General features: G+C 49.3%; 1 protein-coding gene across 3 annotated transcripts; it reads right to left on the bottom strand.

Moving 5' to 3' along the window:
- Positions 1–1429: 1429 nt before the first annotated feature.
- On the bottom strand, positions 1430–25675 carry Sez6l2 (seizure related 6 homolog like 2). 3 transcript variants are annotated; one of them, XM_004670270.2, is made up of 18 exons: positions 25252–25675; positions 24226–24357; positions 23312–23431; positions 22816–22955; positions 22336–22537; positions 15624–15809; positions 14767–14935; positions 12676–12839; positions 9820–10020; positions 9107–9245; positions 7932–8128; positions 7638–7832; positions 4079–4270; positions 3772–3963; positions 3254–3292; positions 2954–3071; positions 2745–2841; positions 1430–2000 (listed from the first exon to the last, which is right to left on the bottom strand). In XM_004670270.2, the coding sequence occupies exons 1-18, from the start codon at positions 25328–25330 to the stop codon at positions 1971–1973; spliced, it is 2592 nt and encodes an 863-aa protein (XP_004670327.2). In that variant the 5' UTR covers positions 25331–25675; the 3' UTR covers positions 1430–1970. The 3 variants fall into 3 exon arrangements, with proteins under 3 accessions (XP_004670327.2, XP_004670323.2, XP_044986787.1); XM_004670266.2 differs by having other exon boundaries at positions 23312–23611; positions 25252–25670; XM_045130852.1 differs by lacking the exon at positions 3254–3292 and having other exon boundaries at positions 23312–23611; positions 25252–25671.
- Positions 25676–25862: the final 187 nt, after the last annotated feature.

Here is a 25862-nt window from a genome sequence, read left to right as displayed (position 1 = left end):
TAAATAGAATATTTAAAAAAAAAAAAAGAGCTGGAGAGATGGTTAGCGGTTAAGGCACTTGCCTACAAAACCTAAGAATGCATGTTTGAATCTCCAGGTCCCACATAGCCAGATGTGTAGTGATGCAAGCATGCAATGTCACACATGTGCACAAGGGGGCGCATGTGTCTGGAGTTCATTCACAGAGGCTGAAAGGCCCTGGCGCACCCATTCTCTCTCTTTCTCTCTCTCTCTCTCTGCTTCTTTCTCTCTCAAAAAATTAAAAAATGTTCAATACAGTGCCTGATTCAAGAACTTAAGATATATCAAGGCAGGTTGCCTTCTAAAATTCATCCCTCCTCTGGGAATTTCAACAATTCACAAATGTTTTAAACATGTTTCACTTCACTTAAATGCACATTTTTTTTTGGGGGGGGGGTCAGGGTAGGGTCTCACTCTAGCTCAGACTGACCTGAAGTTCACTATGTAGTCTCAGGGTGGCTGTGAACTCACAGCAATCCTCCTACCTCTGCCTCTCAAGTGCTGGGATTAAAGGTGTGCACCACCACATCCAGCACTAAATACACAATTTTAACCAACTAAAATCCAGTTAATTGAAGAAAGACTCTTGGACAAATAGGCTATAAATTGAGCTGAGGGTGTAGCTTAGTAGTAGAGTGCTTATGTCCTTAACGTGTGACACCTTTGGGTTCGATCTGTGGCACTTGATAAAACAGTCTGCATACTGCTAACACTGTTCAAAAGTAGAAGGAACATTATGGGGAAAAACACCCATAAGTTTATACATGGTAGAAAAGTAGCAGGAGGTAAGTTTATGTCAAAAAGCTAGGCATAGGGGTTGCACACCTATAATCCTAACTCTTTGGGAGGCTATGACAGGAAGATTTTGAATTCAAGGCCATCTGCTACACAGTGACCCTCTGTCTCAAAATAAATAAATAATAGCAACCAGGCATGGTAGGGCAGGCCTTTAATCACAACACTCAAGGGGGAGGTAGAGGTAAGAGGCTTGCTGTGAGTTTGAGGCTGGCCTGGAACTACAGAGTGAATTCCAGGTCAGCCTGGACTACAGCAAGAACCCTGCCTTGAAAAACAAATGAATAAAACTCCAAACAAAGATTAGTAGAGAGAATGGCATGGTATACGTAAGTGGATACAAACATTCTCTAGTAAGTTGGTCAGGAAGCTAATGGAAAGCAAGCCGTCCCCTGTGAGAGGGAAGAGACACCAGTGTCTGCTCTCTCCCAGCTGGAGAGCCTGACAAGGCCCTGTGGAGAGACAAGTTACCCAGCCACTCTTGCACAGAGGCTGAGCCTTAAGCCAGCACCTATGACACTTACCTGCTGACCTTCCCCAAGTCCATTCACAAGGGGGACCACCAGTACCAGCTCCAATACTCTAACCCACCTTACCACACCCACCAGCCCAGTTACAAGTGGTGATTTTCTGTTTATTGCTCAAAAACAAAAACAAAAACAAAAATCCAGAAGCAAACAAATGTGGAAAGATCGTGGGTTGGGAGATGCAGGGAAGGGGGCATGTCCTTGGCCCAGCTCTCCCTTCATCCCTCCTCTTCTTGTCTTCCAAGGCCCAGCAGTCAGGCGTCTGTGGGGGGACCTTCACGGCCAAGTGGACAATAGAGCTGTCGGGGCAGTCCTTGAGGGGGGCCCTAGGATGAAGGAGCCCGGGACAGTTGCAAGGGAGCTGAGTTCCCCTCCCTGGATCCAGAGTCAGTAGGGTAGGGGGCAGGCCCCTTGTTTGGCAACTAAGAAGAGGTGGCTTTGGGCATCAGGATGCTGGTTTATTTACTGTAGGCTCTCCAGGGCCATCAGCGCTCCCTCAGGGGACAGGAGGACTATTTACATAGCGGTGGGGAGGGGACCAGGAGCCAGAGACCAGGTCCTATGCTCCTACTGCCCGGAATGAGGAGGGAAGGGGGATCCTGGGTCCTGCAATCTTAGTCTTGGGGTTTAGATGGAAACTTCATACTCCCGTGTATCCTGAAGACAGAGCAGAGCAGTTGAGTGAGATGGAAGTGTAGGAGGTGTCCATAAGGAAGGGAAAGACCCTTATATTTGAGCCAGGACTGGGGATAAGCCTCTAATCTCAGCTACTGTGGTGGTAAAGTAAAAGCACTGGAGACCAGAGATAGCTACAGTCAGAGGTAGAAAGCTTGGCTAGCATGCATGAAGGACTAGACTCAACCCCCAGTACCACAAGGGCAAAAAAAATTACATTAATATTGATTCCTAGGCTGAATCTGGCTAATGGACGGGTATGCTGAGTTCATCCTATGGTATCTTTTTTGTTTGTTTTATTTTGTTTTGGTTTTTCAAAGTAGGGTCTTGCTCCAGCCCAGGCTGACCACGAATCCACTATATAGTCAGGCTGGTCTTGAACTCACGGCAGTCCTGCTACCTCAGCATCCCGAGTGCTGGGACTAAAGGCATGTGCCACCACACCCAGCAGTACTTACTATAATTTCTACAAAAGGACATGAAAATACAAATTTTTGGATTGTCTTGAATAACTGGAAGATCTGGAGGTTGGGCCTAAGTTCCCACTATAGGTTAGAGCTCTAATACTATAATGGGGTCCCTGGCTCTCATCACTCCCATTATCTACACACAGCTTTCTTTGCCTGAGCTTGAGATCCCTAAAAGAGATTAGAGATCTTAAGATCTGCTTTGGCATCCTGGGGAAGCTGGGAGATGTGGCACTCCAGGGGCAGGGGAGGAACTCACCCCAGCTTCATAAAGCGGGTTGCTAAAGTCTGACTCTACAGTGATGGGACTGTACGAGTGGGAGCCAGAAAAGCCGAAAAGGGATTTTCCTTGTAGTCTGGGGAAGGAAAAGGACATGAAGTGTTATCAGCAGGTGAGCCGGCCCCACAGCCAGGCCCCTTATCAGGAGGTCTGGCACCTGCCCTGGCAAGCAAGAGGAGTACACTTACTTGGTGTAGTATATGTAAACACCACTGCCGAGGACAATGACCAAGCCTAGGGGTAGCAGGATGGCCAGCGCGAGGTTCCCCCCCTCCAGCTGCCGGGTCGGGTCCGTAGTCTGGGTCACTGGGGAGGGAGGAGCAGCAGCCAGTGAGTCAAGGCTGGGCCCAGTCCCGGGCTTCCCCAGCCTGCTGCCCTGGGCCCTGAACCCTAGGCCTCACCCCTCTGGGGCCTGGCCTCCTGCCCCCAGCCTCTGCCTTGCCCTCCCGACCTGGCCAGGCCTGGTCTCCATCTGTACCCTCACTGACCTTCCAGTTTTCGGTTGTCCAGGAGTTCCTCATAGGCCACTGCGGGGAGAGGAGGGGGAGGGGGACGGGGTCTGAGCCAGGGAGGGAAGGGAGCTGGGGAGAGGGCTGGAGCCCTGTGGGGCTGGGCTGCACAGCCTGGTTCTCTGCCCTCTGTGCAATCTAAACCGCTCCTTCCCTGGGTGAGGAGTGGGACTGATGGGCCAGGGCTGCTAAAAGTTCAAGGTTCCTGGACAGTCTGAGCTAACCAGTGCTTTAGCATTTCTCAGATATAAGGAAACTGAGGCCTATGTAGAGAGGGCAAGGGGCTTGCAAACCAAGGTCCCCTCTACTACCTTCCTTAGGATAATTCTGGGACCTCAGGTTTCCCCCAGGACATCCAGACATGCCTTTGAAGATGAGAGCCCACAAGATAGGGCGCCCAGCAAGGTGGCCCGTTGATCTTCAGTTTTCTACTTTACTTTCCCAACTCTGCCACCCCCAGATACTGATGTGGCCCTCCTCGCTGTCAGCTCAGGCACCTTTGCAGAGTGGGGGCTGGCTGGTCCACTGTGAAGGGTGGCCGGGCACACAGGTGATGGTAACCTCGCCGATCAGCTCGAAGCCCTCATAGCAGAAGAAGCGCAGTGACTCGCCCGCCTGGTAGTGATGCTTGTACAAGGTCTGGTAGCCATTCTCCGGAACGCCAGGATTCAGGCAGGGCTCATACTTTACTGCAGGGAGTGGGCCAGTCACCTGACTGCTGTGCTGCAGAGCAGCCCCAACCTGGGGCTGGCAGGCTCTCCCCAAGACTTCCATCTCCCCTTCCTCGGGTGCCCCTAGACTCACAGGCGCATTTGGGGACCCGGTCACTCCACTTGGGTGTGCCTGTGTCCCGGCTGTAGCAGGTGAGCACAGCTGCTCCCTCCAGACTGTATCCTGGCAGGCAGCGGTACTGGACGTGGGAGCCCACAGGAAAGCCCGCATCGGAGGCCGTGCGGTGGCCGTTAGTGATCTCGCCCGGGTCCGCACAAGTCATGACTGGTGGTAGAAGAGCAAGGGGGTTGGGGAGAGGGCCTTAGGAGATCTCTCACAAACTTGGGGCTGGCAGAGGCCTGAGCTTTGGGCCATCTCCTTGAATACTCCCAGGAATGGATTTAAACAAATTCCAACGTGTTTGCCAAATGTGGTGGTGCAGGGTCTATAATCCAGCACTTGGAAGGCTAAGGCAAGAGGGTCTTGAGTTCTAGACTTTCCTGGGCTACATAGCAAGTTCCAGACCAGGCCAGCCTAGGCTACATAATGAGACTCAGTCTCAAAAAACAAACAAACAAACAAACAAAAAAAAAACAAACAGGGATGGCTTAGTGGTTAAGGCACTTGCCTATGAAGCCTAAGGACACAGACTCAATTCCCCAGTACCCACGTGGGCCAGATACACAAGGTGGAGCATGTGTCTGGAGTTAGTTTGCAGTGGCTGGAGGCCCTGGCATGCCCATTCTCTCTCCTCTTTCTCTCTGCTTGCAAATAAATAAATACATATTAAAAAATTAAAACAAAACAAAACCACTGAGCTTTATATTTCAGGCTTCTTTTGGAAAATGGCCATGAGTGGTACAACTCCAGACCCCTATCCTGGAGTAAAATTTAAAATATTTAATAACCATACCAGAGCTGGGGAGATTTATCAGTGGTTAAAGGTGCTTGCTTGCAAAGCCTGCCAGCCAGGGTTCAATTCCCCAGTACCCATGTAAAATCAGATGCACAAAGTGGCACATGTGCCTGGAGTTTGCAGTGGCAGGAGGCCCTGGTGTACCTATTCTCTCTCTCTGCCTCTTTCTGTCCCAAATAAATAAATAATATTTTTTTTCTTTTTAGTTTTTTGAAGTAGGGTTTCATGCTAGCCCAGGCTGACCTAGAATTCACTATGTAGTCTCAGGGTGGGCTGAAACTCACCGTGATCCTCCTACCTCTGCCTCCCAAGTGCTGGGATTAAATGAATGCACCATCTTGCCTGGCTAATCATAGCTTTTTATTGCATGAAAAACTGTGCCAACCACCTTGCCAGATGTTTGTCAAACATGATATTTAATCTTGAGTATCCTCAGAGGTCAATGTCACTGTCATTTCTCTTGGGAGAGTTGGGTCTAGCTCAGCTTAAGGCTGAGTGTGTTGCTTACAGAAGGTTCCAAACTGAGTCTCAGTTGGGCCAGTTGACGGCTTGGCTCACTCACTCAGTCCCAACAGTCTTTCCAGGGATAGAGAGCTGTGTTACCTACAGAGTTTTCCTTGTGTCTACCAAATCTGGCTTCCTGAAATTCCTCTCTATTGGTCCCACCAATGCTATTTTCCTAGGGGCCAGGCAGAAGAATTACAACACACCCCTGTATCAAGCTTCCCCAAACTAAAGAAAATGGCAAGGGCTGGAGAGATGGTTTAGCAGCTAAGGCCTTTGCCTGCAAAGCCAAAGAACCCATGTTTGGTTCCCCAGGACCCACGTGAGCCAGGCGCACAAGATGGTGCCTCTACCTGAAGTTCGTCTGCAGTGCCTGGAGGCTCTGGCACACCCATTCTCTCTCTCCCTGCCTCTTTCTCTCTCTCAAATACATAAACAGAAAATGACAAAGTATTACCCTTTTCTGCTGTTTATTTTGTAACTTTTGATTGACGTTTTTTTTTCAATTTTTGCATATGTGGGGTGTGTGTGGTATATGCATGTGTGTAGGCAGTGTGTGCAACTGTGTGTGACTATGCACGTGTGTGCAGAGGCCAGAGGAGGACGTTAGGTGTTCTCATCGTTTTTCCACCTTATTGCCTTGAGACGGTTCTGTCACTGAAGCTGGAGCTTTCCATTTTGCTGGACTGGCTGATCAGGGAGCCTGTCTCCACCACCCTCGGAGTTTAGGTTTCAGGTGTGTGTGGCCATGCCTAGATTTTTGCACAGGTGCTCCCCATCTGAACTCGGGTCCTAATGCTTGCTCTTACCCACAGAGTCATCTCCCTAGTTCTCCCCTGATTCAAGACAAGGCCGTGCTATATAGCCCTGGCTAGCCTCAAATGCATGCCAATTCTCCTGCCTCAGCATGTCATGGGTGGGAACACAAGGGTGCACCATATCTAGCTTTCTATGTTTTGTTTGCTTCCTTATTTTAGTTGCCATGCCAAGTAGGCACTGAGCTACATCTCCAGTCCTTAGTTTTTGTTTTTATTTCAAGGTATGGTGTCGCCCTAGCCCAGGCTAACCTGGAATTCACTATGTAGTCTCAGGCTGGTCTCAAACTCACCGTGATTCTCCTACTGCCTCCCAAGTTCTGGAATTAAAGGCGTGCACCCCCACAACCAGCCAGACACATGTGCTACATTGTACATCTGGTACCACCTTGTGTATTTGGCTTACATGGGTACTGGGGAATCAAACCTGGATCCTTAGACTTTTCAGGCAAGTGCTTTAACTACTAAGCCATCTCTCCAGTTCCTGCCTTTAGTTTTTTGAGACAGGTTCTCACGGTGTAGAACCTGTTGGCCTTGAACTCATGATCTTCCTGCTTCAGCTTTCCAAGTGCTGGTATTATGGACTTGTGCCACCAGATGCAGCCTTTCTACTCTTCTAAAAGATAAAACCTCCAAGCTCCTCCAAATGTCACCTCTGAAATCTGTGTCATCTCTGGGAAAATGAACCCACCACTCTTCCTTCGTACAGCGCTGCTACATGCTCAGAAAGTGTGACTCACCCACTGTGTATACACACCAGGCACGGTGTGAAAAGCTGCCTTTGCTCAACACACTCCCCTACTCCGACTTCACTCACAAGGGAGCTGAGGCTCTGAGATACGAAGTACCTCGCCCCAAGTCACCTACTCTGCGACCTGCGACTCTCTCAGATGTCTCCTGCCCAGGCTGCGAGTTATTCAGGGTGGGGCCAGAAACCCACCCTCCTAAAAACGCAACCCAGCCAGGGGCTTCAGTGACCAAAGTAAAGGAAGTCCTCTACAAGCCTGATTTATCAAAGTGACTTCCCACAAGGTGGAGGTCTGGGTGATCGAAAGTTTGGGGGCACTCAGAACAGAACCAAGAGTTGGTGGTGTGGAGCCCAGATGGACTATGGTAAAGCTGGGAGGGCTTGGACCTGACAGGGGCCTTAAAGGGGTGCGGTCTTGAAACAGTAAAGCAGGACCGGAGGAAAACCGGACAGAACCAGGATCGTGGAAGAGTCCCGAGATGAAGGCGGGACTTAGATGGGGACAATTTCGGACCACCGAATAGAAGAGTGGGACCCAAAAGACCTAGGAGCAGTGCCTGAAGATCCCTCCGGACCGGACCGGGGGTGGGGGGGGGGGTGGGGGGGGAGGCCGGTGGGAGGGGGCGGGGCGGGGCGCGAGCGGGCAAAAGGGTGCGGGGTCTGGCTCACTCTTTTGGCAGGCCGGCGGGGCGGCGCTCCAGGACAGGTCCCACTGGCAGGTGAGGATGTCGGAGCCCAGCAGCTCGTAGCCAGGCTCGCACTGGTAAGTGAGCACCGTGCCCCGGATCAGGTCCCCGTGGGACGCAGTCCTCCAGCCCCACTCCGGAGGTGGCAACTCGGGGCACGTGTCATTCCTCGGGACCTCTGCAGGGGAGGAGAGGGTGCGCTTGGAGGCCGCCCTTTGGGGGTGCCCCTCTCAGCATCTCTGGCCTGACGGACCCCTGCCCATCTATCCTTCCGTACCTTTGAAATGTAATACGAAGCCCTGTCCTAGGCCAGGATTTGGAGGCCCAGGCGGTGCCTGAAACTGCAGCGTGAGGTCTGGCCCGGAGGACAGGAGGCGCCGGCGCGGCTGAGGTCCCCGCAGCTGGGCCAGCACGCGAGTGCTCGAGCCGTCCCCGTCGAACAATGTCAGCATGTCCCCTTCGCGCACATTCAAGCTGCAGAGAGTGGGACCAGATAAGGCTAGACTACGGGCAGTTCCTCTTACTCAGTCTGCCCAGTCCTCAACTCTGCTCATTTGTAAGCTACCTGTTTCCAGACCCATCCCGCATTCCACTCTCCCAGCTTTTGCTCAATCTTGAGTTTCTCCTCTAGGACAATCCCTGCCAGTTCACCTGTCTTGTGGCCCTTCCCTCCACCTGCTTCACCTAATCTCATTACTATCTCATATACCCTCCAGTGCCCCTTCTATCGCCTTGGGATGCTCAAATCCAGTTTGACCCATTCCAGACCATATGGTCTTTCTTTTTTTCTTTTTTAAAATTTTTATTAGCATTTTCCATGATTATAAAAAAAATCCCATGGTAATTCCCTCCCTCCCCCCCCCACTTTCCCCTTTGAAATTCCATTCTCCATCATATTACTTTTTTTTTAAATTTAATTTTTTATTAACATTTTCCATGATTATAAAAAAAAAATCCCATGGTAATACACCCCCCCCCCCCGCCCGGACCATATGGTCTTTATCAGCCTGTGCAAATGCTAGCAACTGACTGCCTGCTTTTGGGCTTCTGTCCACTCAACGGGCCACCTCATACAAATCAGCTCACTGATTTGTATCCACACTCAGCTTGGTCTTGGCAATAATACAACAGTTTGAGGTCTCTGGAAATTGCCCCAGGGGCAATGTCAGAAACTTCCAGAGTGAGACACCAGACCAGGGGCTCCTTGCTTACACAATAGACTTTGAGAAGGGCTTCCTTATCCCTGTACCCCATGGTAGCCAAGCTAGTAAGTGATTTGAACTGAGGCGTCCCACCTGAACCTTCTTAGTGACCCCTTTGACAGTACCATGTACCCACTGAATTCTGTGTGGCTCCAGAAGAGCCGTTCTGGCTCAGCGAGCAGGCCCTGCACAGCCACACCACAGCTGGCAGAGCCCACCCCCAGAGCACCCTCTAATCACCCAAACATACATCTCAACTTGGAGCAAGATGCGCTTCTCTTCCTGGACGTGCAGGCCCCACACGCAGTCCTGGCCGGGGCTATAGCTCTGGGGCCAGTCAGGAGAGAGGACCACACCAGCTGGTTCAGACAGCTCTCCTCCACACATGGCTAGGGAAGAGGTGTCAGTGTCAGGATCCATGTGGGCGTGTGGTCTCCCATTGACCACAGTCCTCACCACTCTGGGGGGTGTGCCCTGGGCCACCTCACATGCTGCCTCTATCTAGATAGTTTTGAAAGTAGAGTTGAAGTTTATTTAAAGATATTTTAATATAGATTTTAAGCCCAGGGGTTAAGAGAAAAAGAGGGGTGCAGGGGAAGACAGTGGGATCTATCTGAAAGCATGGGTGTAGGCTTCTCAAAGAAGGGGTCTCCTCACCTGCTTCTGGGTGTTTTGTTATGCCCAAGCGCAGCCCTGCTCTTTACTGACCACTCCCACTCGCCCACTTACTCCGCAACCCACAACTCAGCTCTAGCTCTTGAACGCTTGGCTTTTGTGCCCCTGCATTTGTACCAAGCCTATCAGTTACTCAGCTCAAGAACAGCCTTTGAAGGGACAGGGATTTGCCTAAGTTTGGGTTTATTAAGTTTCAATATTCAGCTCTCCTTCCCAAGTGACCTTCCCGGGGTCCCCAGTTCAGAGGCTGTCTGCAGGCTGGAGGACTGTGGGAGGCGGAGGGCTCACCCTTGCAGGCCGGTTCTGTGTCATTCCAGTGGGGTTCTGTGGGATCCACGCATTCGATGGCACTGGGGGGGCCTGGAGGCTCCAGAGCATATCCTGGGAGGCATGAGAAGGTGGCCAGTGCCCCTGGTCGGTATTCAGGGTCCGTAGTAGTGACATTGCCATGTGCCAGGAAAGGGGCAAAGCAACGATCCTCCTCAAAGGCTGGAAAGCAATGGATCACAAGAAGTGGGTATTCAGGCCTGGGGGATCTCAAATTGGGCACTTGGGCTGAATTCAGGTGCTGCTTGGCCACTCAGTGGGCTTCTAATTTTGTTAGTTCAAGCTGACCTCAAATTCCAGATCCTGGGCTGTGGAGAATTCTCAGTGGTTAGAGGCCCTTGCTTGTAAAGTCTGGTGGCCTAGATTTCAATTCCCCAGTTCCCATGTAAAGCCAGATGCACAAAGTGATGCATGCATCTGGAGTTCATTTACAGTGGTAAGAGGCCCTGGAGTGCCCATTCATTCTGTTTCTCAAATAAAAATACGTATTAAAGACAGGTATGGTGGTGCACACATTTAATCACAGCATTTGGGAGGCAGAGGTAGGAGGATTGCCTTGAGTTCGAGGCCACCCTGAGACTACATAGTGAATTCCAGGTCAGCCTGGGCTAGAAAGCGAGACCCTACCTCAAAAAAACTAAAAAAAAAAAAAGCTATTTGTCAGAAGCTGGAGAGATGGCTTAGTGGTTAAGGCGCTTGCCTGAGAAACCTAGGTTCAACTGCCTTGTATCCATGTAAGCCACATGTACAAGGTGGCGCATGTGTCTGGAGTTTGCAGTAGCTAGAGGCCCTGTCATGCCTATTCTCTCTCCCTCTCTCATTCTGTCTCTCTGTGTATCTGCCTATCTCTTTAATAAAACAAAATAAAAAACTTTTTTTTTTAAATGCTACTTGTCCAAGGTCACCCAGCAGGCAATGGCAGAGCTAAATCTCAACCCTAGAAGCTTTGATTCTCAGCCACAGACACTTGGCTTGGGAACCACAAGGATGGGAGTGTGGGGAAGGTGCCTTTGGACAAATGGTGAGTGTAGGTGTGTCCTCTCTTCAACACTCCCAGTAGGACTGTGGTCATCCACACTGTTGCTACAATCCAACATTGCAGCTAGTGCTGGTGCTGCTGTGCTTTTACTTAGGATGAAAGGAGCAAAATGAATGCTTTGTAGAACTTTTTCATTTCTGTCCACCAGATCACACGGGGCTGTGACACAGATGAGGAGTTTGAAGCTCACAGAGCGGCAGAGACCACATCTGGGTAGGTAGATGGGGCTTGTCACTAAAAGGCAGAGTGCTCCTTGCCCATCAGAACTCTCAGAACCAGTCATGTGTTGTACATGTCCAGGCCCACTCTTTCATTTCAGGGCTCCTTAACTTAATCATGGGCAAATCCCATCCATCCATCCTCAGGGCCCAGTGCCAATCCCACTCCTCCAGTGACTCATGCCAGAAACTGGTTTCTCTTTGTCTGTCTGTCTGTCTCTCTGTCTTTCTCTCTCTTAATATTTTATTTATTTATTTGCAAGCAGAGAGACAGAGAGACATGCAGAGAGAGAATGGGCACATGAGGGTCTCCAGCCACTGCAAACAAACTCCAGATGCATGTGGCACTCTTGTGCATCTGGCTTTCTGTGGGTACTGGGGACTCAAACCCTGGTCATTAGGCTTTACAGGCAAGTGCCTTAACCACTGAGCCATCTCTCCAGCCTCTCTTTGTCTCTCTTTTGCTACTATTTTTAAAATTTTTTTTAAACTTATTTATTATATATAGAGAGAATGGGCCTGCCAGGGCCTCTGAAAATAAACTCCAGACACAAGCACTACCTTGTGCATCTGGCTTACATGGATACTAAGGAGTCAAGCCTGGGTCCTTCGATTAGTAGCCAAGCACCTTAACTGCTAAGCTGTCTCTCCAGTCCTGTTTTGCTACTATTTATATGAAGCCTCTGCCCCAGCCACATAGCAATCCTGTTCCCCAAACATGCTTCTCCAGGTGCTTCTCCATCTTCTCACCTTCCTTCACACTATTCTTACACCTGGGCTGCTCTTTCCCAAGGTCTCACCCTAGCCCAGGCTGACCTGGAACTCACTCTGTAGCCCAAGCTGGCCTCCAACTCACAGTGATCCTCCTACCTCAGCCTCCTGAGAGCTGGGCTTAAAAGTGTGAGCCATCATACCAGGCTTCAGTCTTCCTCTTTAAAAGGCATCCAATTATCCTCCATTCTGTAAGGCTAAGCATAAATGGTTCTTCTCCCATGATCACTGTCTCCTTGTGGCAGCAGCACCTCAATTTCATTTTGGAGACTATGTCTTTCTTACTTACAGCCCATGAGGGTTAGTTGGGGCCAATCAGGGATGGCTATATGATGCAGATCTGCCAATCCTAACCTCACCCATCCACCCCCAGTTGCAGTGGTTGACTCAGGCAAAGGGATAGGACCTTCATCAGGCCAATGAGATCCTTTACTGGCACTGTTGCCACAGAGCTTGGCTGGGAGGCGATCTGCAAGCGTACAGCTAGGTCCGCCACTGAGGGGAAGATGAAGCCTCAGCTTATAAGAGGGCAGAGACTGAGATCACTGGTCCTCAGGCGTGCACCTGACCAGCCATACCTGACTTTTCTTCAAAAAAGGCTACCTCAAGGGTCGGGAAGATGTCTCTGTGAAGGGATCCTTATGGTTTGGAATGAAGAGGCAAGTCAAATGTAAGGGATCCACCATGGAGACGAGCCAGGAGGGAATGAATAGGTGCTTGTGACTACACCTGGTGTGAGGAAGGGAAGACCATATGGGGTTGGACGTGCTGAGGAAGCAGAACTCTTACCTTCAAATCGGAGGCTGAGCAGCAGGGGGTTGGCAGGAGTCTCTGAAAGCAGTTCCACGTAGAGGGACTGGGCATCACTGATGAGGCCACGCTCAGGGACGTCGTCCATGTCAGAGTCATAGATCACAGGGGACAGGGGGCTGCCCCCTGAGCGCACCATGAGCCTGGGATGGACAGAAGAATGTGAGAGGCATCCTTGAAAGCTGCCTCCCTGCCTGCTCTCCTGGCTTTTTTTTTTTTTTTTTTTTTTTTTTTGGTTTTTTGAGGTAGGGTTTCACTCTAGTCCAGGCTGACCTGGAATTCACTATGTAGTCTCAGTGTGGCCTCGAACTCATGGTGATCCTCCTACCTCTGTTTCCCAAGTGCTGGGATCAGAAGCATGCACCACTATGGCTGGCTTCTGACTTTTTTAAAAAATCTTTTTATTTCTTTAGTTGTAAGCAGAGAAGGGGTTGGGGGGGGCTAGCTCATGGGCAAGGAAGGGCCTCTTGCCACTGCAAACAAACAAATTTCAAATGCATGTGCCACCTTGTGCATTTGGCTCTACATGGGCACTGGGAAACTGAAGCTGGCTTTGGTAGCAATTGCCTTTAACTGCTGAACTATCTCCTCAGCCCTGGCTTATCTTTATGACTGTTATAATCAAACATTGACCATGTGGCATACATTCTTCTTAGCACTTATACATTTTATCTTGTTTGATTTTCACAAGGACTCTTTAATCAGACATTATTATTGCCCCTCATTTTATAGGTGAGACTACAAGTGCTCAGAAAAAACTCAGTACTTGGCCCAAGATCATACCACAGCATTGGGGTACCAGGTTGTGAGACAAAGAACATGGAAATTGCTGGTAGCACACACTGGCAATGCTCATCATGTCCTGGGCAGTGTCTCAAGTACTTTTTAAAAAATATTAATTAATTAATTTATTTATCTACAAGCAGGGAGAGAGAATATGAATTAATGAGCACACCAGGGCCTCTAGCCACTGCAAACGAACTCCAGATGCATGCACCATTTTGTGCATCTGGCTGTTACATAGGTATGGGAGAAGTGAACCTGCATGGTTAGGCATTGCAGTTAAATGCCTTAACTGCTGATCTATCTTTCTAGCCCCTCTGTTTTTCTTAATTATTTGTTTGCAAGCAAAGAGAGGAGAGGGACAGACAGAATGGGTGTGCCAGGGCCTCTAGCCATTGTAAACCAATTTCAGATGTATGTGCCACCTTGTGCATCTAGCTTATGTGGGCACTGGGGAATTGAACTTGGATCATATTAGGAGACTTTGCAGGCAAGAGCCTTAATAGCTAAGCCATCTCTTCAGACCTTTTATTTATTATTATACTTTTTTTTTTTTGAGGTAGGGTCTTGCTGTAGCCAAGACTGACCTGGAATTTACTATATAGACTCAGGCTGGCTTTGAACTCACAGCGATCCTCCTACCTCTGCCTCCAAGTGCTGGAATTAAAGGCACGTCCGGCCCTAGCCCTTTTGTTTTTTTAATATTTATTTTTAGTTATTTATTAGAGAGAGAATGAATGGGCACACCAAGGCAAACTGCAAACGAACTCCAGATGCATGCATCGCCTTGTGCATCTGTCTGACATGGTACCTGGAGAATTGAACCTGGATCCATAGGCTTCACAGGCAAGTGCCTTAACCACTAAGCCATCTTTCCAGCCCCCTTTTATTTTTAAGCAGGGTCTCACTCTAGACCAGACTGATGGGGAACTCACTTTGTAGCCCATGCTAGCCTCAAACTTATGGTGAGCCTCCTGTCTCAGTCTCCCAAGTGCTGGGGTTAAAGGTGAGCGCCTCCATACTTTGCAATACTTACTATCTTAGTGCATTTGTTAGGAAGCATTTGGAAAGGTCCTACCACCTCCCTTGAGTAGATGGGGGTTCTAACAGGATACAAAGAAGTTCAGTGTGATCCTCCCAAGGTTGCACAACTACGGTTTCTAAGAAATGGTTAGGCCTAAACTCAGTTTGACCCAACAAGGAACCATCCCACAGTTATCTGACTCCCCACTGAAGCCTCCCTGCTTTCCCAAGGTGAGAACCTCTGACTGAGGCCAGGGTCCTCACCGGTCATTGTCCTCATCCAGTGAGACTCTCTCAAAGTGCAGATGGAGTCGGCGCCCCTCAGCTGCTTCGATGACCCAGCGGCAGGTGAGGTTGGGCCCTGCAGCTCCCCCGGGCTCAGGGGACACAATGCGACCCAGTGTGGCATTGTGGATAATGCCACCACAGGAGGCTGTGGACAGAGGAGGGGCAGGTTAAGGCCAGGCTGAGGTGACTCATCCTTCTCCTGGGGAGTAAAGTCCTTCTCAGGGCCATCTCCAGAGCTTGGCAGAAACTGGCCTGGAGATGGCCAAGGGGCAGGACCTTCTCCAGGTTCCCATCCAGGAGGGCACCCATTCCTGAGACAGAGCCCCCAGCACGAGGGTGTGTTAAATGAAAACTCCAGAGCCTATGGGGATCCTCAAACTTGAACTTCTCAGGTGGGAGTTCCTAGGATGAAGTTGACATAGGGTGGGGGTTCTGCAAGATGAAGCTTCTAGGATAGAGAACCATCAGCCAGGGACCCTGAAAATGGTTTCCGGTGGAAGGAAGACTGTCCGAGGAAAGAGCATCCACAATGGAGATGCAGGATAGCAGCTCCACCTCGGATTGCAGTGCAGCCAGGCATAGTGGTGCACACCTTTAATCCCAGCATTTGGGAAGCAGAGGTAGGAGGATCACGGTGAGTTTGGGGCCAACCTGAGACTACATAGTGAATTCCAGGTCAGCCTGAGCTAGAGTGAGACCCTACCTCAAAACAAAACAAAACAAAAAACATTGTAATGGAGATCCTAGGACAGTCCCTTCAGCAGAAAACCTCCTCCCGGATGGCTTCCCCCTGAAGATGGAGGCCTCCAGCTCAGTCCTCCTCTAAGACTCACCTGTGCAACTGGGAGGTTCGCCCGACCAGGCTGGCCGGGTGCCATTGAGACAGATGAGTGTTTCCTCGCCCTGCAGCTGGTAGCCTGAGTCACAGTGGAAGGTGGCAGTGCCCCCAGGGTGCAGATCCGTCACACTCACGTCCCCGTGTGCTGGCCGAGGTGGGAAGCCACAGCTTAGGAGATAGGCTGAACAGGACAAGGAAGGGGAAGGACTTGTTATCTCACACCAGCCTTTCATACCCATCTCCCAGTGCTTCTGACCTCATTCCCGCCCAGGCACAAATGCCACAGTCCACCCCAAAGAGGGGCTCCTTACACAGGTTCCTTGTCACATCAGGAGGTAATGTCAACACCTCTTATCTCTGTAATTTATCCACTTTGGTCCTAATTTATAGATAAGACAGGTATTTTGAACCCTGGTACTCACTGGTTGTGTGACCTCAAGTAAATTAACTGACTACCTGGAACTCTATCAGCTCTAATAACAAATTTATGTGTAGAGCTTTTTCAATTTCCCAAGTATGTCTATACTGTCCTTTTGAAGCACACAGAGATTGTGTGACCCATCTCTAGATGTAGATATTAAGGGTAAAATTTATTTTTCTTTTACTTAAATATTTTTAAATTTATTTGAGAGAAAATGATAGAGAGAGAAACAGAAAGAGAGCGAATTGGTGTGCCAGGGCCTCCTGATACTGCAAACAGACTCCAGATGCACGCACTGCTTCATGCATCTATCTGGCTTTAAGTGGGTACTGGTGAATCGAACCTGAGTCAAAAGGCTTAACAAGCAATTGCCTTTAACTGCTGAACCATCTCCCCAGGCTGGCAATTTATTTATTAAGTGTCTCATAACATTCTCTCTCACAGACTTGCTATTTTTCAAGGCAGACTCTTACTCTAGCCCAGGCTACACTCTGTAACCCAGGCTGGCCTAAAACTCAGAGATCCTCGAAACCTCAGCCTCCCAAGTGCTGAGATTAAAGGTGTATGCCACCATGCCCAGCTTTCTCTTACAAACTTCCTGCCTTCACGTGCACTCAACTTCCAGCCAGCCCAGCCACATTAAATATCCTTGAGTTTACTATTATGTCATCAAAGTCCTTAATATTCAGTGGCCCCTAAATGTGAAAATGAAATGGTAAGTAAAGTTTTGCTTTCTTTGAAAAACTTTTGGGGGGTTAGTTAGATTTTTATTTATTTATTTGAGAGGGAGACAGACAGAGAAAGAAGCACAAAGGGAGAGAATAGGCACACCAGGGCCTCTAGCCACTGCAAATGTGGCATCTTATGCATCTGGCTTACATGGGTCCTGGGGAATTGAACCTGGGTCCTTACACTTCAAAGGCTAGCACCTTGACTACTAAGCCATCTCTACATCCCAAGAAACTGTTTGATTGTAGTAAGAATAGTGTAACCTCTTTTAGCACTGGCTACCACACGGCTCAGTACCAGATTAAGGCTTGTCCCTAGCAACAATAGCCTGTCCATCCACATTCAAGTTTTTCCTATCTCTAGTGATTATTCCTTGGTGTCCTTTTCCTTTATGTATTTTGCATGATTGTATTGATTTTCATTCTTTTTGATAGTCTCCTGAAAACCCTTTTTTTAATACCCTGTTTTTCTAACACTATTATTTTATTTACTTATTTATTTAGAGAGGCAGAGAGAAAGAAAGAGAATGGGCTCTCCAGTGCCTCCAGCCACTGCAAACAAACTCCAGACATATGTGATACCTTGCACATCCGGCTTATGTGGGTCCTGGGAAATTGAACCTGGGTCCTTTGGCTTTGCAGGCAAGCACCTTAACTAAGCCATCTCTCCAGCCCTTGTTTTTTGTTTTTTTTTTTTTAGGTAGGTTTTAGCTCTAGCCCAGACTGACCTGGAATTCACTATGTAGTCTTAGGGTGACCTCCAACTCATGAGGACGATCCTCCTTCCTCTGCCTCTCAAGTGCTGGGATTAAGTGTGTGCCACCACACTCCACTGGCCCCAACCTCTTGACCCTCCTGCCTCAGCTTCCCAATGCTGGTCTTACAGGCATCGACCACCACATATAAAGCTGCGACTTGTAGGAGAGGCAGATTCTACAGAGCAGAGGGCTTGGCAAACACCAGCTTTGCTGAGGTTTTTGTCCTTCCTTAGTGTTCTATCAGAGATCTAACCCCTCCATGTTTCAAAAGTCAACAAGAGTTTTCATGGTGGGACTGTGAGAATAGAGAAGAATAGAAAGAAACAAGGGCTGGAGAGATGGCTTAGCACTTAGGGTACTTAGCTGCAAAGCCAAAGAATCTGGTTTGATTCCCTAGTACTCATGTTAACCAGATGCACACAGTGGCACATGCATCTGGAGTTCATTTGCAGTGGCTAGAGGGCCTGATATACCCATTCTCTCTCTATCTCTATCCCCTTCCATAAATAAATAAATAAAAAATTTTTTAAGCCGGGGATGATGATGCACGCCTTTAATCCCAGCACTTGGGAGGCAGAGGTAGGAGGGTCAGTGTGAGCTCAAGGCCACCCTGAGACTACAGAGTGAATTCCAGGTTACTCTGGGTTGGAGGGAGACCCAACCAAGAAAAAATAAAATAAAATAACAAAGAACCAAAACTTGCCTTTCCATAGTTCCCAGACCACTGAGGTAGACATATAAAAACAGCCTATTAGAATACAGTATTTTCAGGCTTGAGAGATGGCTCAGTGGTTAAGGCATTTGCCTGCAAAGCCTAACAACCTCAGTTCATTTCCCCAGTACCCACGTAAAGTCAGATGCACCAAGTGGCACATATGTCTGGAGTTTATTTGCAACAGCTGGAGGCCCTGCCAAACTCTTCCTTTCTGTCTCTCTTCTATCTCTTTTTGCTTTCAAGTAAATAAATAAATAATATTTTATTTTTATTTATTTGACAGACAGAGGACAGAAAGAGAGAGAACGTGAGCAAGACAGAATGGGCATACCAGGCCTCCAGCCACTCCAAACACACTCCAGATGCATGTGCCACCTTGTGCATATGGCTTACATGAGTGCTGGGGAATCAAACCTGGGTCCTTAGGCTTCACAGGCAAATGCCTTAACCGCTAAGCCATCTTTCCAGCCCAAATAAAAAAAATTTTTTTTAAAAAGAATACAGTAATTTCAATGATTTCTGACCAATAGAATAAAATCTGAAAGCTTTAACTTGACATTTAATCCTCTTCTACAGCTGAGCCCAGCCCATTCCTTTAGTTAGTTTTCAGCACCTGAGACCCACACAGTAATTTTGTGACTCCTTACTGTCCTACCTCCATTTTTTCTTGATTGTGATGTGATGAAATACAGGGCCGTGCGTATGCTAAGCAAATGTTCCATCACTAAACTGCACCCCCACCCTTGCCTTTTTTTTTTGAGAAGGGGTCTCATTATGTAGCCCAGACTGGCTTTGAACTCTTGATGTCCTGCATTAGGCCTCTGAATCCTGGAGTTATAGGAATGTGTCACCATGCCTAGCACACCTCTAAACTTCTGCTCATCCATGCTCTTCCTGATCTTTCACAGAATAACTTAAAGCTGGATGTGGTGGTGCATGCTTTTAATCCCAGCAGTTGGGAGGCTGAAGTAGGAGGACCATAAGTTTAAGGCCAGCCTGGGACTACACAGTGAGTTCTAGGTCAACCTATGGTAGAGTAAGACACTGCTTTGAAAAAAGAAAGGAAGAAGAGAAAGAAAGCGGGGCTGGAAAGATGGCTTAGCAGTTAAGGCATTTGCCTACAAAGCCAAAGGACCCAGGTTCAGTTCCCCAGGACCCATGTAAGCCAGATGCACAAGGTGGTGCATGTATTTGGAGTTCATTTGCAGCAGCTAGAGGCCCTGCCACACTGATTTTCTCTTTATTTGCCTCTCTCTCAAATAAATAAAGACAAAAGTAAAATAAAAAAAGAAGAAAAAGAAAGTGAAAAGAAAGAAAGGAAGGAAAAAAAACAGAGAGAGGAAAAAAAAGTAACTTAAGTACCACCCCTTCCAGGAAGCCTTCCTGACCCTCCTGCTCCCACATTACCCACTGTCAATTGTTACCACAAGACTGAACCAGTGACTGAGCAAGTGATTCACCATTGGAAGGGGGAGGGCATCTCTCACTTACTAGCTAATGGCAATAATAATAACTTTAATTCCTACCACTTAGAATTTGGGGGACTGAAATTTTATAAATATATATATATGTGTGTGTGTGTGTGTATTCAAATATTTTATTTATTTTCAAGGAGAGAGAGAGAAAGGCAAAGCCTAAGGATCTAGGCTCAATTCCCCAGTACCCATGTAAAGCCAGATGTACAAGATGGTGCATGTGTCTGGAGTTTGTCTGCAGTGGCTAGAGGGCCCATAACACCCATTTTCTCTTTCTCTCTGCCCCTCTGTCCTCTCACATAAAATAATAAATAAATAAAAATTTAAAAAAGAAACATGTCAAGCACCTCATGCACAGAATGTGTTCAGACATGGGAATTACCCACCCGCAGCCTCATTTTGTGCATGGCTTACAGCCAGGGACTTGGGGACCTGCTTTTTGACTGTGCTGTGAATTTTCAGGTGTCCAAGAAACCCACATGGTCTTCACATTTTTCCTTCTCTGAGAGATGGAGCCAACCACGGCTCCTGAAAGGGTTGTTGGAAGCAAAGGTTCGTAAAACGGATTTGCACAGAAGCAAGTTTACTGAACCTGGGAAGTTCTTAGGAGCCACTAGAGCAATTGGGAAAGGCCTTAAACAGGGCTTCGGTCCCAAAGGCACCTGCAGGAGCTGCAAAGCAAGGAAGACTGAGGCAGTGATAAAGGCCGATTTATGCAATAGGCCTGCTTTCCTCAATGCTCTACTTATCTTAAAGAGTCCTATTTTCTGTGCCCCAGGGAAATGGCCACTTAAAGGAGCCAGTGGGGAGCCAATTTTTTAAAATATCCTGAAGTCTAGCCCTCAAAGATCTTAATGCACACTCTTGCCCCAACAACCAGGTCCCTTCCACCAAGTACATGATTGAGTTCTCTGGTCTCCCAAGTAGACCTGGTGGTGGACGCTTCTTCATTGCACAGTGTACTCCTGGGGGTGGGGGGGCGGGGCCTGAACAGAGGCTGTGAGGAAGGGACACAGGCTGTGTCCTGGATAAGATGGAAAAGGTATCTGGAGCCAGCCAAGCTCACAGGTGCACAGGGTACATGAAGCCAAGCAATACAACAGTGTCACTGGGTCCTATTTCTGAGGAGTGTGCAGAGCGACCTTGGAGAAGACAGCAGTGTCTAGAATGGAGACACTGGATGAGCCCCTTGTCTCGTGCTCATGTATTTGTGCTACAAAATGCAGGTGCACTGGGAGAAGGTTCCCATACACACAGGATAGCACAGATGTTCACGTGTGCAGCTTGTCTATCACCAGATGCTTGGGAATGCAGTCCTGTATGATACGTCTTCCCTGTCCTGCCCCCAAAGTTGGAAGAGTCCAAATCGCAAATCTGAAACTTTCACTTCCTAGCTTAAGAGACCTTAACTTTCTTCCCTCTTGGCACATTAAAGTAGAGCAAACTCGCCACTGCAGTCCTTTACGATCTCAGTCCAGCCTGCTTGCCAGCCTGGGTTCTTTGCTCATTCCTCCCCCACCTTCCTTCTGGCCGTGGCAGCAATGTCTGGCACTTCTGATATGTTAGTGTGTTGCAGACATTGGTTTAAGCACTCAACATAAATGAACTCATTTGCTCTTCCTAATAAAACTATGTAGTAAGTGTTACAATTTCTATTTTTCAGATGGAATCATGAGGCACAGAAAGATTAAAAACAATTGTCTCAGGCTGGAGGGATAGTTCAGCAGCTTAGGCACTTGCCTGTAAAGCCTGAGGACACTGGTTCAGTTCCCCAGGACCCACATAAGACACATGCACAAGGTGATGCATTCTTCTGGAGTGCATTTTCAGTGGCTAGAGGCCCTAGCATGCCTATTCTCTCCCTCCTTTCCCTCTCCTCCTTCTCTTTCTGCCTCTTTCTCTCACACACATAAATAAGTAAATAAATAAAAGATTTTAAAAAATTGTCTCAGGTCACACAGCTAAGATATTTCTATCTCCCATGTTGAATTACTTAACCTCCTCTATGGGTCACATTTTCTCTCTTTTCTGGGTCTTGGAGTGTGCTTTCCCATCCATTTAGACAGCTGCCTTCTTCCCTTTTTTCCTCTTACCTTTCCCCTGCCTAACTCATCCTTTAGGCCTCAGTTTAGTCATCACATCCTCCAAGAAGCCATCTTTATGTTTTTTTAGAGGAACTATAGGTCCCCCTTGCTCCCTCTGTCTGGGTTTCATCCATCATATCCTCCTTGAGCCTCTCCTGGCTCCCTACCAGCTCAAAAATGAGCTCTTACTTGTTGAATTATAACCATCTTGATTACTTGTCTGATTTTCCCCATATTTTGAGCTCCTTAAAGTCAAACTTATACCTGGCTTATTCATTCTTTTCCCCAAGGCTAACTCAGGATTTGATATGAAGTAGACATTTAATAAACCTTTGTTGAATAAATGGACACTTGGATTTGCTCATGCCTAGCCACAGATCTGTAAGTGTGTAAGATAAATACCCATGAGTCAGAGGCCCAGCCAGAAGGAAAAATGTCCCTCAGTACTCTGCTTAGAAATGACCTGGAGAGGTCCTTTGTACTCCAAGTAGCCTCTGCCCTTCTACCAGCACGTCAGATTCCTCACCCTGATAGTGGATCCTGAAGCCACCACCCCTTGGGACCCGTGGGCTCTGGAAGTGCAGGAGCAGCCTGTTGGTTGGGCTCCGAAGAACCTGTCCTTCTCCCAGCATGGAGGAGTTGGCCAGGAGTTGAGGCTCTAGGCCCAAGGACTCCCCACCAGCCAGCACCAGGAGCTCCTCCTCCTGAGATAGGTTCAGTGTCTGTACCTAGAGAAGCCAGACAGGGACAAGTAGGGCAAGTGAGCTCAGAGAAGGGGTGACATGACTGCCTAAGCACCCACCCTCACCACCTTCTCTTTTCCTGTCTGTAGTTGCCCCCAAACCAAAGGGATATTGCCGTGCTGCAGAAGTCTAGAAGAGTTTCTGATATCACCTAAGTCAGAAAATAAATTCTCTGGTTCCCAGGCCGAACTTGGGCACACTCACAGTGTGCCCAGAGGAGAGGGCTTGTTAAGTTTCTCAGCCACAGGCTTCGGTCCGGTTACCTGGATCTCAATGCCATGTCCTGGGTAGACGTGGATGCTGTAGGTGCAATCCAGGAGTCCTAAGGTGCGGCTGGCAGGGCTCCCCACATCTGGAGATTCCACGTACCCTTCACCCTCAGAGATGTTGTTATTACACAGAACTGAAGAGACAGAAGTGTCCAGGATGGAAAGAAGTCCTGTGCTCCTGCCCTCCAGCCAAACAAGTGCAGAAGCCACCTGTCTTCTCCAGAGGCCCCGGTGCCATCTTGACTCAGTGCTCCCTCTCCACTTGCACTGAGAACTCTCTGCCCCACTGTGATATGGATGTAAGCTCACAGAAAGGCCCGTGGGCCGCAGTGAGGGTCTATAAATGCTGGCTTGTGTCATTACGGAGCAGAAGCCCCTCTCCCATCTGCACCTAGACTCCTTCCACATGCTCCAGGCAGCTTTTTCTCCACCCCTCCCCAGCATCCTCCCGTCCTACACTGGTGTTTGCATGCCCTTTTCATGGCCTCACCTGGGCTGGTGACAGTAGTGGTGACAGTTGTAGTGGTGATGATGGTGGTGGTGGTCTCCTCATCACCTCCTTCAGGCCCGAGAGGTGGGACTGGGGAGGCGGGGCCAGGAGGGGGTGGTGCTGTAGTTCCAGGGGGTGGGGTCAGTAGCTCTGGTGCTGTAGGGCCTGACCCCCTGACCTCCTTAGGGGTGACAGCCGTTGTCAGAGGCCCTGTCCCTGGCTCAGTAGCCCGTGGCAAGGCAGGTACTGCAAGAGTCTGACCAGCTGGAGGAGTGGCTAGTGTGGGGTCTGGGTCAGATCCTGTGACAGTCAGTGCAAAAGAAGTCAGGGCACAGGGTCAGCAACTGGCCACAGGGGTGAGGAGAATGGCAGAGGGAAACTGAACCCCAAAGGCCTCCCCACATGGCCTTTTACCCTTTCATTACCCACCCAGAATCCCCACCTCCTCTCAAGTTTTACAGCGAGCCTCCTTTCCCCTCAGTCTTGACAGCCTCTTGAGCTCTGCTTCCCCTGCTCTTTCTCTTACCCCTTTCTCTCTCCCCTGTGTTTGCTCTCTGCAGCTGTTTCTCTGTTCTTAGTGCCCTCTGATTTTATGATCCTACATTGACTAAATTTGCTACTTTTTGTATTTCACTCTTTTCCTCTCACCATTTTTCTGACAAGTTCTCTGAGTTTCCAGCTATCATTCCTCATGTGTGTGTTCTATCTCGTAATCATCCGGTCTTGGTTCTGTCTATGCCCAGTTTTAGACTCTTTCTCCACCTGTTTCTCTCTGAATTTCACTGTTTTTCCCCCTCTGGGGAGTTTTGTGCCTTCCGCACTCTCTCTGTATTGTGTTTTCCCCCTGGCCTGACTCCCTATCTCCCTGAGAAAATGTCTCGCCCTTCATTTCTATACCATTTGGGGTGCCTCACCTGACAAATAGCCTATCTCTGGGCCTTTCCGCAGCAGGGCTCCATGGATCAGCTCAGCCAGGTCTTCAGAGGCCACTGTGGGGGTCTCACTTCCAGGCTCAGACAGTGCCTCATCCTCCTTCAGGGTCAGACCTAGGAGGTGAAGTCATGTGAGCCTGCTCACCACCCCCCTCCCCCCCTCCTCCCCGCATCTCGTCCTCCTCTGGAGACTTTTCCAGAGCACTTCTTTGCAGTGGCTCTAAGGATCCCAGGCTGGGCTGAGAGCCAAGATGAGAAGAGAGGCTCTGTGGGCCTCCAGTGAGCTCCGGAGTTACTATGAGCCCTGGACAGCGCAGGTGGGGAGTGCAGGATGAGGGCTCCAGTGCAGCTTCCCTTCCCTCCCCTCAGTGATGCACTCCCCTGGCCCCCACCCCGACTCTGTGGAAGGCATGGCAGTACCTTCCAGTCCTTGCTTCCGCAGTGCCTGCTTCTCACTGGGTTTTATCTCTATCTCTGCAGTCTCCATTTCTCGCTCTTCCTCCCCCTCTCTCCTCCTCCTCCTCCTCTCCTCTCTTGTCTTTTTCCCTCTCCTCTCTCTCCTCCACTGTCTTCCTTAGAGTCAGGTTGGGGATCAGAGTGGAGGCAGATTGAATATCCTTGCTTCTGTTAATCTGTCTTTGTCCGTATGTCCGAGAACATTTGTGTGTGTGTGCCTGGCATCTCTCCCAGCATCTCCATCTCTCTCTCACCCAGGTAGCCTGCGTGCTTCTGCCGCCTCCGCAGACATCCACCCAACTTCCCCAGCCCTCCTTCCTGTATTTAACCCTTAAGACACCACTAAAAGCTCCCCTCATTCATTTCCCCACCTCCTCAATTTTGGGAGTTGAGGGGTTCCAAGTACCAGCCAAAAAGCCCTGGCTTGCCCCTTCTCAGTTAACTGCCCCTCCCTTCCCCCACTAGCTCTCAAGATCCAAGATGTTGAGAGAAAGAACGTGAAGCCCCCTCAAGGCCTTTCCTGAGCCCACCCCCACACCCTCATGTCCTTACCCTCAATCCAGGGACAGCTCAGCAGAATTAAGAACAGCAGCTGAGGAGGCGGCTGGTGCTGGGCCCTGGGAGTCCCCATGGCGACTCACCCCAGTTTCTCTCCTCCGTTCTTTTACTGAATAATGTAGTTGTCACTTTCCTCCACGTCCTTTCCTTTAATTTTGCTTCTTGCCAGGGGTCAGCAAAGGAAGGCAATTTTTCTGCCCCTTGGGGTGGAGGAGCAGAATTGGGCTAGAGGTTGTCTGGAGTCCAGGCCCCTCTTTGCTCAATCTCTATCGGCTGCTCGGGGATCGGGATCTGGGTAGAGGGGGGCGCGGCTCCGGCTGTGGGGGGGTGGGGCCGAGAGGCCCGAAGGTTGCCCTCTGGTTCGGGCGCCTGGGTCCACCGGGACGGCTGGATAGCAACAAGCCGGGAGAATGGGGAGGAGAAAGGCAGCTTCCGGGGGGGGGGGTTAGGGTGGGGCTGAGGATCCAGAAGATCCCTACTGGGCCCTAACGGGGATGGTTGGGGAGGGGAAGGAGAGAAGGGGTTGTGGAACCCGGAGAGCAGAGGCTTGGGCACTGGAGCTGCGGGAGGGAGATGCCGAGAAAGGTGTCGAGCCCACGTCAGAT

The sequence above is a fragment of the Jaculus jaculus genome, chromosome 12 (assembly GCF_020740685.1).
Source record: "Jaculus jaculus isolate mJacJac1 chromosome 12, mJacJac1.mat.Y.cur, whole genome shotgun sequence".
NCBI lineage: Eukaryota > Metazoa > Chordata > Mammalia > Rodentia > Dipodidae > Jaculus > Jaculus jaculus.
This window is presented reverse-complemented; position numbering and strand designations above follow the sequence as displayed.

Coding starts and splice junctions, on each gene's coding strand:
- Sez6l2 (XM_004670266.2), bottom strand. CDS start 25,330: ATGGGGACTCCCAGGGCCCAGCACCAGCCGCCTCCTCAGCTGCTGTTC. Junction 22,956..23,311: donor CACTACTGTCACCAGCCCAG/GTGAGGCCATGA, acceptor CTGTCTCTTCAG/TTCTGTGTAATAACAACATC. Junction 4,271..7,637: donor CCCGCCGGCCTGCCAAAAGA/GTGAGCCAGACC, acceptor TTCTACCACCAG/TCATGACTTGTGCGGACCCG.